Raw genomic sequence first — 15,273 nt, 5'->3', positions numbered from 1 at the left:
CATTTATCGAGAAATTATCTGCTGCTTTTATGTCAACCCCCTTTTTCTGTGCTAATTTCAATACATTGTTCACTAAGTTTCTTATATTTTCATACCAATTTACTTCTAATTGTAATTATTATATTAGGCTATACAACAATGACTGCAAGAAAGGAATATAATTTCAAAAATTATCAAATTTGAAGGGATAGAACGAAACCCAGCTATTATACAGTATGTTCCCACAATGATAGTTTTCAAATTAGTAATAGTAGCAGAAACTTGCACAATTTAATAAAGCCTAGCAAATATCATATAATTTTTTAAATATATTTAATGCCCATTTAGATATAGGTAGTAGGTTAAAGCAAAAGTAGTTTGTAAAACATCCTCATAGAGTACAGGATACAGGTACTTTATAAATGACAAGAAATGCAGCATAAATTACTGGATTTGATTACAAGGTTCAATTTACAATTCAACACCTCAGAATAGTCAACTAGATAGATGGCAAATAATTATAATTATCATCATTTACAATTGCACACTAAACACAAGTATACTGCCCATCTATTGGTTTAGTTTTATATTATTTAATCAAGTCTTTTTAGGTAATGCCTGATTGAAATCTATAAAGATATGTTGCATCACAGGGATCAAATTTTAAAATGATGAAATAATGAAATTTTCAAACATTTATCAAATTATACTTGTGGGTTTTTTTGTGGATGAGATATTGAAAAGTTTGTAGGGTTTGACTTCTGATAATTGATTTGGGCAAGTGATGAAGAAAATGTCAATGTGAATGAAAAACGTGATTGAATAAAGAAACGAAGCAGACAGATGAAATGATCAACTCACTGTAAGACGTTTATTTTCTTTGTTCTCTTCCTCTTCCTCGATGTCAGGGAATTCATAGATCTTGATCTTGTGTTCATTGATTTCAGCCATTATCTGAAAGAAAAAACAAACACAGAAACATAAGAACGATTTCCAATACATCTGCATGTAAAAGATAAGGGGAATAGGAGTATAAAGAATTCTTATAAAATGTTATTAATTGCGATGTACCCCAAAAGAATGTTTCACAAGTTAAACGTAAATGAGACAATTTTTCATGACAATGTTTTTTTGAGTCTTGCCAATCTTTTGATACCAAATTGATAAAATCAAAAAAGATGATGGCTCCAAAGTTATACAATATTTTCTACTTCCATATCTTTAATTCATGACCATGCTTTTTTTTTCAAGATTAGAGCAATTAATTCCATGCTGGTTATGATCCAAAGAGTGTATCAAACTGAAAAAAGATTGAAAAACTGAAAAATAAATAAAACCTGAACTTGCATAAAATTAATATTAATAATTGATATTAATTTTATGCAAGTTCTTCTTTAATAAGTATTTTCGATCAGAATCCTAGAAAGAGCATCTACAAAAAAATAACAATTTTGGTGCTTTAAGTTAGATCATGATTTCATGCATAAATTTGCAAAGTTAATAAACTCTGAAATATTTTGCTGTTGGTGACCGACATGCTACCATAGCAAAAAACAAAAAAAAAATCATTACTGATTAAAATTCAGGATGAATTGAAAGTAACGTACTTCACTCTTTTACATTCTGAAGCACTAAGTATGGCTGACATGTATACCATATGTTGGGACTATATTTCACCACAATTTTTTCATAGCTGTGGTTAAGATACTATTCTGGATCAATTTTCAAGGAAGTTGTCATCGTCACTGTCAGGACAGGGGGGGGGGAGTAGGGTATACCCCCAATGTTAAACGTCACAAGATTAAGTCATTGAAGTTTGTTAATCAGCATTTACAAACATCAGAGAGACCAATACACTCAAGACATACAGGGATAAAATATTGTTTAACCCCCCCCCACACACACACACATTCCTCTCATATCTCCTTCCCCTCTACTTCAATTAGCTCACCTATCAACTTCCACCTCTCCTTATTTCAATGGGACAAAAAAGTTCCTCCCCATAAGATGGACCAAAAGTTTCAAGATATGCAGGAATACCATTTAGTTTACAGCCCCAAAATTTGACTGTCAACCCCCTCCCCCCCCCCATTCTTCCTTGAATCTATGTGACAAAATAAAGACGAGGAATATCTTAGCTCAAAGAAATTTCACCCTGTAAGTTGCCATCATGTTGACACTCTTCTTAGCACATAACAATTTGACCTCCGATGCGTCTTTGACTAGCACACGCACGTCTCACCTGTTCAACTGACGACAAGCGTATCGACCCAAACTACAAATCGCTATCTGATCAATCTAAATAACAAACCGGAGAAAGGAACAAGTGACGATGACTTTCATTACAACAACGACCCGGTTCTAGATGGCACGTCTAAGTAAATTCACCGATTTATTTAACGAGCATCTCAAGCAAGGAAAGGACTGTTGAGGGATCTCATCTACAATCACCTTCTAACCACTCTTCCTGTTAGCTTTCACGTTTTTATTCGTATAACCCAGGATGCCTACATATGGTCCTCCAAGATCAATACCCAAGCATTAGCAGTTGCCAGTAATGACACTAGCTATTTCAAGCAATAAAGTCTCACAAGCAATCAATCTACTTCAACTAGGCTGAGAGTTGTATACTGATATAGTGAGATTTGAACCGTGTGCCCACTGATCCAAAGTCCATATCAACTGACAGTGACAATTCTTCTTTAGTGCAAATATCAATAGATGAATAAACATAGGACAATATAGATGCTGAGCTCAACCATCCCTATATCCTTATATTTTCTGCTTTTTGTCACGTCTTTGTAACATTATCTCCCAAAGTTATCAGATATTTTGTAGTCATAGGACCATTTTTTTTTATCACTGATAATCTATTCCGAGAACACACACTACAGGTTCACATGATCTAAATAGCCTGTCATTGCCTCCCTACCCGCTCTTATCCAATTTAAGCCTAATCCCTGACGCTTCAGCCTTACTTTGGTTGAAGTGTGCCCGTGCCCTTCCCGCATGACGTCGTTTTATACGTTGACATCTTCCAAGGAAATCACTCATTTCCACGCATACTTCCCCTACTCCCCGGGCAGACTTCCCGAGCCATGCCAAGGTTATTAATATAATAAGAGTATGGAGTGTAACCCTGGGCTTCATGCTTAGCCTCCCACACAACCAAGTCACTGACACAGTCAAAGAAAAGGGAGAAATTGGCAGTTACCTTTATCAATTAATTGATGATTGTGGATAAATTTGCTCAATTCAATATGATACTCTATCATTCTTAAAGTTAGTCTGAAAATCATATGTGCAAACAAAATTGTCTTAAAAACAGACCGCAATTCCTTAAGCAAAATATCAAATTGATACGCACCTGAAAAATGCAATTTTCATTCTAATTTTAAATAATCAGCTTTAGACTTACAAAAATATTCACTATCTAAAACTTGGAGACAAATTTGAAACATTAAAATGGACCCTTCCTAAATAAGCTAGCATGTATCAAAAATAATTATACAAAGACAGTATTAAAAGAGCATTTGCTAGATATACTTTGCATCAGACAGAAATTGTTCATTATATTAATATCAATCCAGTTCTTTATCCCATCTTTAGCAGAAGCATTCAATGTAGCTTTCCATAGCAAAGCCATTCATGAACTGATAAATAAGTTTACCAACAGGTCTATGGAACACTCCCTGGAATTGGTAAGGGTGCCCTCCTCTTCCAGGAATCATTGCCTTGATTAAAAGTGGAGATGCTAACCACAACACTGCCTGTCATGACAGCCAGTTAACCAACATCATGGAATGGATTCAGAATTTGAGTTTGGGGCAATTTCACCCCCCCCCCCCCCCGAAAAGCTCAAAATAGCCCAGGAAAATGATTATTTAAAAAGAGACCTGGAATTTTTCCCTTTCATTGCAATCATAATGCTTCTCCAAATGATTCAGCCAGTAAATTGGAAAAAGTGGCCTCCGAAAATATATACATATTTTTGGGGGCCTGTTCAGGATTCCATGTGAAGTGATCCCAGCAGTGTTTCATGAAAGTTTTCTCAATGATTATCACCGACTAATTTGCTCTCAGGCAATCGTATGAAAGGATTCCAGTAGCTTTTAACAAAAGTCAGTGCAAATCACTCAATATCTGTATCATGAAATGCCCCCCCCCCCCTTCTGTCATAATACTACAGACTATGAAGCTCTAACGTTCAGACACTATAACCAGGGGCATGATAATAATTAGCATCCTTTTATGCACCTGTTGATCAGGCACACCTGTCACTCGATGTCCATATTGTCAAATGATGAAAGGGCCAGAGAGTTCAAGGTATCAAAACTCTTTTCTTCCATCCTCTGATAAAGGTATTTAGTAACGATAACACAGATTAATGTATGAACAAACAACAAAATAAGTATACTGGTTCTAGGTAACACTGGAAGATCTGTGGAGCATTTCAATGTGACAGTTACCATGGTATCAGTGCTTCTCAGCCAATCAAAATCAAGGAAAGTTGTCAGAATTTACAACTCTTCAGATGATAGATGTTGATGAAACACCTCTAGGCCAGTCCAATCATATAAAAATAATAGTATTGGTATATGTACCCCGGGAGGCCACTTCAGTTCTGAAAACTGTTCTCCCAGCAGGCTCTGCTATTATCATTACCTCGGCTGTAGCTGGGCTGCCTCGGTGCTCTAGCATTCAAGGAATTTCTTCTTACCGGGTACTCATTCACCTCACCTGGGTTGAGTGCAGCACAATGTGGATAAATTTCTTGCTGAAGGAAATTACGCCATGGCTGGGATTCAAACCCATGACCCTCTGTTTCAAAGTCAGAAGACTAATCCACTGGGCCACAACACTCCATATAAGCAAGTAGTTAAAAAAAACATACAGGTTGCTTCTTCTCGAGCCAAAGCTCCATTTCAGATCCACAAGGTGGGGTACATGTAGATGGAACATACAGACACGGTGACCTAAATATTGCACCAGGACATTTGCGCCTGCCTTGATTTCTCTAAAGATGTATGAGGGTTAGCTTTAGGGGTGAGAAAGGGGTCTTACATTCAGAACACTGTAGCAATTTGGATCAGGGTTATTGTTATATCTGCTCAATGTGCAGATGATCCGTAGAATGTGTAGCCATGGAATCACTGGTATATTTAGGTTAATAAAATAGACAAACATACACCATGAGACCCGGAGTACCTGATCAAGATCAACTGTTGGAGGCAACAGGTGTCATGAAGAAGCAGTGTCATGCTTACTTCCTATTTGGACAAGATGGAACTACCGGGGCAAAGGAAGCCTTGTTAGACATAACAGCAGAAAAGGAAGAATATGTGTATGTCTTAGGGTCATAGGCTGAGACATCACTCAGGATTAAAGGTAGCGCATCATTATGAATTCTGCAGACACTGTCAGCTGGCTTGACAAAAACATTCAAGTTTCTATGAAGGTAATCATAATGATCGCCCTTTTGGTGCATGTGGAAAAAAGAACTATCCTGCTTTCCAGCTGTCTTGACTATAAGTCTACTACCTTTGCGTGAAAGGCACTGCTACCATTGCGAGAACCCAGTTCATAATACTGTCACTTGTGCACCTACCCTTTTCTTGAATTCTCTGCACTCTTCTGGCGTGAGTGTGTCTGCTTTGGCTATGAGTGGGATGATGTTTACCTTGTCGTGTAACCTCTTCATGAACTCTATGTCCAAAGGTTTCAACCTGTAGCATAGAGGAGGCAGTAAAAGTATAGAGTGAGAAAGAAGGGAGAATAAAAGATATTCGTTTGGAGAAAGAGTGAAAAAAGGGAGAAAGAGTGAAAAATATATTTTTTAAAATGAGAATTGAAAAATAGAAGTGATTGGGAATGAAGAAGAGGAAAGATGTAAAAAATAAAATGGTAAAAGAGGGCAAAGAGAAAAAATTCGGAAAATAGAGTGAGATAGAAAGACACGAATATAAGAAATGACATATTAAAAGACAATGATTAGCAATTGAGATTACACTCTTCTGACAATGCCTAACAAAAGTTTGAGAAACATATATTTTAAAAAGATAACATTGGGCCTTTAATCATACGATATCTCTCACTGATTATATTATTCAAATGTTACTGTTCCATCACTTTAATAATGACAAATAAGAATTAATTGCTTGTAAAAAAAATACTTCCTCCAATATATTGAATCTTGTTTAGACTACACATATTTACATTGAATTATGTTCCAAACAAAATAAATATAAATATTGGAACATCAGCAAAGTTTGCACATCCATTTAACTTGTATCGAGTGTGTAATAACGATGTTATGTTGATGGCATACTCAGTGTTCCAGGTCATTGGGCAATTTGGCAATTATGGATTGGCTCCACAGACCAGTGATTTATATCACTAGCGATGAAAGTCAAAAACAAATAGGCATATAATAAATAAAGGCACATACATACATGTATATGTAAGTAGGTCATTCACATAATGTCATCACTCCATTTTGAAACTGTTGAAAGTTTGTGCAAATCGAAAAGATTATTACTGATGCTATTTAAATGGCAAGGTAAACTTCTGGCTTCATTTTTCAACATAAAATGTTCATTTAGAAAGAGGGAAAAAAAGGAAAAAAAGTAATTTTTTGCAAATCATATTATTTTTTTTATCTTTTTAGTTCTTTTGTTTACCTTTTTTTATTCTTAACTTTTATTCCATATTATTTCAAAATTTCTTTTTTTGTGTGTTTTATTATGTCTTTACTTAGCCAGTCTCTAAGTACTTACAATAAATACAATGCTATGTTGCAGAGAAAAACTTTGCATGGTTTCTAGAGGTGGTTCATTTCTACTTCTAATATTAATGGTACCTCCATGACCTGAAAGTACCAAAAAAGGTACCACAAAAGGTACCACAAAATAGGTACCCAAAACAAACTTTGCTAAGGAATGGTACCTAGAAGTGGTTCACTCCTCATTATAATCATACCTACACATGACCTGAAGGTAAACGTGCATTATGACGCAAAGATAAACTGGTACCAAGAAGTGCTGGTTCCTGATTGTAACGGTACCATTTATACTTCTGATGGTACCTACCCATGACCTGAAGGTACACAAGTATAATGACGCAAAGATAAACTGGTACCAAAAAGTGTTGGTTCCTGATTATAACAGTACCGTTTCTACTTCTGCTGGTACCTACCCATGACCTGAAGGTACAGTGACACGACATTTGCTCCTGCGACAATTGCTCCGGTCTTAATATCTTAGAAGGCTTAGGGTTAGAGTAAGGATTGCAATAGAGTTTTTGGTTCAGAATGATGGAAATATTATGATTAGGGTTTATTTAGTTTTAGAGGTAAGGTTTTATGTTTGGCTTAATGTGCAGATTGTCGCCGGAGCAAATGTCATGGAATCGAAAGGTACACATGTATTATGACGCAAAGATAAACTAGTACCTAGAAGTGTCGGTTTCTGATTATAACGGTACTGTTTATACTTCTGATGGTACCTACTCATGACCTGAAGGTACACATGCATTATGCCGCACAGATAAACTGGTACCTAGAAGTGTTAGTTCCTGATTATAATGGTACTGTTTCTATTTCTGATGGTACCTACCCATGACCTGAAGGTGCTATGAAGTATAGACAGCATTGTACTCTTTTGTCTGGTATTGAATATCTGTTTACTCTCGACTCTGAATTCAGGTACTCCTCAAATTTGCTGTCTATGTGATCTAAGATCGGTGCCCAGCTAAACAGGAGAAAATAACACAATTGCGTACATTAATATGTAAAAAATGGCATAGCCGTGTTGGGGTGGGATTTTCAAGTGCGCCTGCAACTGTGAATTCTTCACAGTTATGCAATAGTTGCACTATGTATCCTCTTGAAAAGCAATATTTAAATATAACTATTATCAATTTATTGTTGTTATTTTTTGAGGGGGGATAATTAATCTTTATTGCATCTTTATATAGGAAATTCTTTTTTTTTCTTCATATCATCAGAAGTATGTTGAGTAACTTTTCAAATATAGCCTGTAAATCATGGACAGCCCCTGATTAGCTAAAATTCAGTGGTGATTTTCAAACCATTCCCTTCTATTTTATACGAATCATGGTCATACAGACTGCTCATTGAACGATTAAAGATATATGGTCTATCTGTTAACATGCATGCATTAACAATTTTTACATTGATATACTGAATTCAGTATGGAGTAAGCTCCACTTAATAACATGAAACAATCACATAATAACATGAAACAAAGATCACGGTCATGTGATGAATGTCTACTTATATAGAAAGTGAAAGCCGTGCTTTATGGCAATCCAGAGTAAAATCACACATGACAGTGTAGATCAAAAATACCTATGGGTATTGCATAGTGTACAGTAAATGTCACAAGTTAAATCTCAAAACTATATGTTCCAAAAGTATGTTTCCCCTGCTTCCTTTGTCTTTATCAGGGCATGAATTGAAAATATGTAATCAAACAATTATCTATCATCATTATCATGTCTCAGAAAAGTAAAATAGCATTTGCTTTATTATTTTCAACGTCATTAACCAGTCAAATTTAGTCTCCAGAAACAGACTTACATTTTGAAATATCATTCACAAAGGTGGAGGGAAAAGGGAATAAAGCAAGAAAGAGAAGGAATGGAGAGATAGAAATGAGAGGATGAAAAGTGTAGGAATAGATTTAAAGGAAAGAAATTGAGAAGTAGGATAAAAGTAGAAGATGAAAAAGGAGGAACATGATACATAAATAGGTGCATAAAATTTAGAATGAATATAATACCAATTGCTGTTGTCTACTTGGTCCCCAAAGCCTGGTGTGTCTACAATAGTAAGTCTTAGTTGAACTCCATTCTCTTTCAAATTGGCTTGTGATGTTTCAACCTGTACATCCAAGACAAAAAGAAGTGGAAAAGTTAATTTCATAACCAAAGTTTGTTTTTGTACATAGATAATCTTGCATCAGATTAAAATAGTAATAAAGAATCAAACTTTATGTTTCCATGAACTAGAAATTGGTAAAAATAGAACTTAAGAATTAAATTTTGTGTTTCCATGAACTTGAAATTGGTAAAATTCAAATATCACTATCGTAAAAAAGGCAAGATATTGTACTTTAGTGATAAAAACATCCCCCCAAAAGAAAAATCATTTAAAATGATTAAATTCAAAATGATTGCAAATCATATTTGGATTTCCATGTACACAAGTTTCTAGTTACATGTAGGTCACTCATAACTTTAGTGAAAGCTTCATGAGCACATAATGGTTCCCCTCGTTTCAAGCATTTGCACTCCCTGTAATAGTAGTAAAGTAAACCAATTTAAATCCATACTCTGGACCCCTCTTTCACAAAACCTCAAATTCATTCCAACTTACAAACAGTATGTACTATGTATCAGAGCACTTTGACACATGTTAAATACACTACACATTTCAATGGGTTGTCAGTGAACTTGTACTTAACTGTATCATGAAAACCACTGCCAGGATCACAACTCCAATCAAATTTCCCCTTCCCTCTTCCATATCTACCTGCGCTATCATCCTAATTTCCCTTGTATTATTCAATAATGATAATGGTATGACAGTAGCTACGTAACATGCTCCGTAAAAGCGACTGGCAGAATGGCACAAGTGAAGCTTTCATCGATAAGGACATTGTTTACCCTTGCAAGTTATTCATTTATTCCATCAAATGAATACAGATTTCTTTCCAAAACAAAATGAAATGAACTAGTACAGTTTGATTCTATGTACAGGTATTGTCATGGTATTGGTATCCAAAATATTGACTTGCCTGCCTATGTTATTTATTAGCTGTCATGATAGGCATTTATTCAGGATCATCACTGAAGTGAGCAGCCAATATAATAAGATCATTGACCAAGCCTCAGCTTTGTAATAAAACCAACTTTCAAAAGAGTGATTGAGTTTTGTGATTTTTTTGCCATTAATCAAGGTTGAAGGTTACTCTTTCATACCCCCCCCCCCAAAAAAAAATGTGCATAGGTAAAATTTAAAAAAATTGCTTGTAGTCTGATCATTATTCATATTATCATTATTTCAAAGCTCTTATGCAATACAAACAATATCACACATGAATCATAAGACACAAACAAGGATCTGAGCCAATCCATAATATCAAACAAGTGGAGCGCCTCTGGCAGTCTCGCCTGCATTATACGATTCTAATGGCCTTTGACCTTGGTCATGTGACTAGAAACTCAGGATGTTCAGTGATATTTGATTACTTTTATATCCAAGTTTTATGACCTAGCTCTGTCACTTTCAAAGTTACTAAGAAAATTCAACAAAATTACCCCCAACGTGGCCAAAGTTCATTGACCCTAAATGACCTTTGACCTTGGTCATGTGACTAGAAACTCGCAAAGGATGTTCAGTGATACTTGATTACTCTTATATCCAAGTTTAAAGGTAAATGCTAGTTTTGGTAACGATATCAAAATGAGTTCGTACAGAATCCAATGAAATGACCACTAAAGTGTCTGTTTGTATAAATAAAACGCATGTGCCAAAGGATTCTGGAAGAAATTGTGTAATTGCTGAGAATTCAGCAAATAAGCACGGGATTCGGGTAGGGCGTCGGCCCGACGCCCTAAGCAATAATTATACTTTGTCCCACGTGCGCTTATCTGTGTTGGGATTTTCGGTGTGAACATTTTTCAGCGTAGATTTCAAGATTTCACAAAGTCCAGTTAATGTAACTGTACCAGATCTAGATCATCGATGATATACTGGCAATTAAGCCTTGTTTTACAGACTTTCTCATGAAATCAGTGTAGCTGCAACTACTGGAATTTCTCTTTAATGACCTAGCTCTGTAACTTTCAAAATTACTAAGGAAATTCAACAAAATTACCCCCAACATGGCCAAAGTTCATTGACCCTAAATGACCTTTGACCTTGGTCATGTGACCTGAAACTCTGGCAACATCTTCAGAAACGCTTCATAACCCTTCTGTCCAAGTTTTATGAACTAGGTCCAAATACATTCTAGGATATGACATTTCAAAAATTTAATCTTAGGTTAAGATTTTGATTCCCCCAACATGGTCTTAGTTCATTGACCCTAAATGACCTTTGACCTCGGCCATGTGACCTGAAACTTGGGCAGGATATTCAGTTATACTTGATTACCCTTATGTTTAAGTTTAATGAACTGGGTCCACATACTTTCTACCGTACGATGTCATTTCAAAAACGTAACCTTAGGTTATAAAGATTTCATTGTTGTCCAGTCAGTGTTAAATCAAGTCATACATCCTTTTGCTACATTCCACGCCAAAGAATTGCTAACACCCGATGACCTAACTCACACAGGCTTACCCGAATGTAATAATACATGATAGTGACTTTACAGTATGGAACTCCTAATTGAATTACAGTGTAATAATGTTCCATGCAAATATGATTAGATAAGGCAGATGGTATGGGGGGAGCCGAGAATCTATTCCAGACTTGTAATACAATTAACACACGTGGAGGTGTGTAGCAGATACAGTGATGGTTTTAAGGCAAGAATAGATATGCTCTAGTCTTAAGGTGATAGAATATGAGTAGAAGCCTCAAGTGGTAGAATCAGGGGCGGATCCAGGATTTTCAAAGGGGAGGGCACACATTTTTCTGAGGAAAAATTTGACAAGCAAAAGAAAAAAGGGGGGTTTTAACAAAAAAGTTATATTTCATCACCCCCTCCCCCCAAAAAATTGTAACTTTCAAAAGGGGGGCACACTTCTGTTTTAATGGCATTTTTACATTACAAATTCTAATTGATTGATTGCAGTGACATGTTCAAGTACATCCCCTTTTGCATGCATGTTTAGTTTAAAGTAAAGTTAATTAATTACAGTGTCTAATTAATTCATTGTCATGTAGACAACCTAATTAATCATCAATCCACTTGTACACATGAAGTCCTGCATGAAGGGTAAGCTGACATGCTTCAAATGAATTGATGGACAAAAGTGATGGGTTGATATGGTTTAGTGCGTGTGTGTTGGGGGGGAAGGGTAGGGGTGTTTAGGGAATTCAGTCTTTATTAAACTACCTTTAAGTTCATTGCAGCAGATAATTAGATCTACTTTTACAATTCTGCATGTATTTCTGTTTATTCCTAATTTGTTGAGGTGTGGGATAACTGCATGGATCTATAGCTTTTTGAAAATCATGATTTGCTACAAATACTAGTAAGGCAAATTCCAAATGGGCTACACACATTTGGGCTCAGGTTGCCTGACATATCAAATTTCATAGCAACATGATTTGTTTTTTTATACCATCTTTCGCCATGATAGAAAAAAAGCAAGTGATGGCCAATTATAGCTGCTACCACATTTTCTGCATTATCGTATTGCTCCAATGACTTTATACACCATGAAAACAAAGCAGAAGACTATAATGATGTACTGAGGTAGCAGTCCTCTCGTGTATAAAAAATGAAAATTCACTTTCACCTCACATTTCATTAAACTTAAGTAATGTTTCTCAGAATAAAATATCTTTAGGTCGATAATGAAGACATCTTCTTTGTTATGACGAGACGTCTGAAGAAACCCTACCAGGTCTGAGTCATACATACTGTACCATCATGGTGATCATCCTCCTCATCAGGCCGCTCTTAATGATGAATAATCATTTGATGAGGAATCAAGAAGGGTAATTCCAATTTTCATCCCGTCCCAAGGTATCATGTAATACACACAAACTAATGCCGTTGCCGTTACCAGTCAAGTATCGCACCTTAAAACATCAACCTGTGAACTTGGAGCTTTAGATATGAATCATAGCTGTGAAGATTATAACAGGTATTTTATTTTGGTGCCCGAATCAGTTTTAAAGCACGTGATGAACCCTTACTCTAGAATAGAAATTTCACTTAATTGTACATCTAATTACATGTAATTGTAACAAAAAGATGTATTAGCTTCATACAGTGTATGCCTATCAAAGAATGGTGATTTCATTCTGGCGCACAGTAAGCCTCAGGCCATCTTATGGCAAAGTAGACAGTAATAGGTCTGAGCTTCAGCAACAAGATTAAATGGTACTTCTGCATTCAATTTATCATTGTAAATGTAATCATTCCTCCCTTTTTGCCCAGTGTAAGTGCCTCCTCATTCGTCCATCTTTTGTTGGAGTTACTAGCATGCCCCCAGACATGCATGTATCTATCTAAGAAGAGCCTGTTCTTTTAGGTTGTAACTGCATATTCATGTAAAACAAAAACCCAACTCATTTACCTGTGAATATGTTAAATTTAAAATAGGACTATGCCCAAATATTGGCTGATAGTGTTATACAGTGGATCAATATGGAATACATTAGTGCTGGGTAATTTCTTATTTACTAACTATCTAAATAATGCAATATCAAAAAATATTGAATATCGATATTGGTTTTATGGTTATGTTGAAGCAGAAGCATGATATGCTCAGGCGGGTTTTGACCCCTGAGATCTCTCGGAGAAGACTGTGTGGAAACAAAGGTTAATGACCCATTAACAATAGTAACATCATATTTTGAGGACACCCGATTCAGAATTTGAATATTACAATGGAGAATTGGAGATCATTTTCATTGGAGATCATTTTCATTGGATTCTGTACGTACAAGTTTTTCATGGAAATCATTCCATGTATCATAATGGGCCATGTTCGCCTGTAATTCCATAAATAAATTTTGAAGAGTGTGACCACCGGGACATAAACTCAAACAGAATATTAGAAAAGAATGCCAAGGATATCTATGCTATAAACAAACTCATTTCATACTTCAATTGTCACAAAATTTTCCATTATAATCCATCCCAGCGTGACTTGTGTGACATTATTCACCAGAAAATGTACCTTTATCAAATTTATACTTATTGTATTCATGAATTCACAAAAAAGTATTCAGTAAAGTTTAACTCAACCATAGATTTGACAGACTTGAAATTATGTCTTTCATTACTTATTGTTGATGTTTATATTAAAAAGTGAAAACATGGTTGTTCAACTTCAAGACAGAATAATTCTTATTCTTAACACTCTCCACTGACTAATTGTGACATTATAAGTGTAAATTATAACATAGAAATACATAAATTTTGATAATTTTCTTCACTTTGTACCAAATTGGCTTTGAACACAATTTGACCCCACAAAAACTCTACTATAAAATGGTGTTATAGGTCCTAATCAAGGCAGAAATTTATCCTTTGACCAGTGATTTTTATCAGCAAACGGGCAAATTTTCTAATGACCAGTAAAAATGACTAGTTCTATTGACTGGTCATGGTTTTGAGATGAGGATGGATTATCATATAACAAGGATCTACATTACAATCTTATACAACATATTATATACATCATTTTGATCAGGCATTACAACAAATAATCCACACTTCGTTACCTTTGAATCATATCATTTGCAACTGTTCTGTATAAACTTCAAGTGTATAATACTTACTAATGCCCTAGATGATGTGTATCATCTGAATACTGACCAATATATGTGATTTGTGTAACAGGAAATATGACTCTGGTGACTCTGTTCAATATTGATCTTGTATTTAAAGTCACACATTAATCAACTAAAAGAGGAATAAATGTGACGAAAAAACAAAATGATATCCGTCTACCCTCTCCTTCCTTTTTTCTACTTTTTAAAATACTTTTTACGCTTTTTTCTTGCCTTTTGTCTCTGACTGACAGAAGGGAGGGGAATATTTCTGAGAATGAATGGTCCATTTGGGGAAAATCCCACTTATGCCATTATATATCATTTAAAAGGAAACATGTTGAAACTTCTTTATTTTATCAAGATGTGAAGGAACACACTGAACTCTTGGAAATAACAATTCAAACTTTCCCTTGAGTTGGTTTCTAACTTCCTTGTACCTGAATCTAGAGATTGAACAGAAAGACTTAGCTACGGTCACAAATACCTTTACAAACACTGTAAAACATTTTCATACCGTTTATTGCTATGTATAACAAGTGGAACGCCTCTGGCCGTCTCGCTAGCATTACGCGATTAATAAAGGATCGGTGCTGACTTTGAAAACAGCTACTGAATAATTATTCACAAAAGAAAACATTCAAAACATTCATGTGATAATAAAATACTATGTCAATTGAACCAACATGACCTTTGACCATATTCATGTGACCTAAGACGTGTCCAAAACATAGACTATGTTTCATGAACTACATGTACGTGTGTAAATCCATAAACTTTTTAAATTATGATAATTCCAAAAATACCCCCAA

General features: G+C 35.3%; 1 protein-coding gene across 10 annotated transcripts in view; it reads right to left on the bottom strand.

Annotated features, from left to right (window-relative positions):
* LOC121407957 (septin-7-like) overlaps positions 1 to 15,273 on the bottom strand; it is an 84,195-nt gene that overhangs the window by 20,217 nt on the left and 48,705 nt on the right. For all 10 annotated transcript variants that reach the window (XR_005968968.1, XR_005968969.1, XR_005968970.1 and 7 more), the window contains 4 exons: positions 8,781 to 8,881; positions 7,593 to 7,727; positions 5,588 to 5,705; positions 841 to 933 (listed from right to left, as the gene is read on the bottom strand). Coding sequence is in view for 6 of the 10 variants with exons in the window: in XM_041599227.1 (XP_041455161.1) it covers positions 841 to 933; positions 5,588 to 5,705; positions 7,593 to 7,727; positions 8,781 to 8,881 (447 nt within the window). In the remaining 4 variants the exon portion in view is untranslated. The remainder of the gene's footprint in view (positions 1 to 840; positions 934 to 5,587; positions 5,706 to 7,592; positions 7,728 to 8,780; positions 8,882 to 15,273) is intronic.

This window comes from Lytechinus variegatus, chromosome 2 (assembly GCF_018143015.1).
Source record: "Lytechinus variegatus isolate NC3 chromosome 2, Lvar_3.0, whole genome shotgun sequence".
NCBI classification, from domain to species: Eukaryota; Metazoa; Echinodermata; class Echinoidea; order Temnopleuroida; family Toxopneustidae; genus Lytechinus; species Lytechinus variegatus.
The sequence above is the reverse complement of the archived record's forward strand: the minus strand, read 5'-3'. Positions and strand labels throughout refer to the sequence as shown.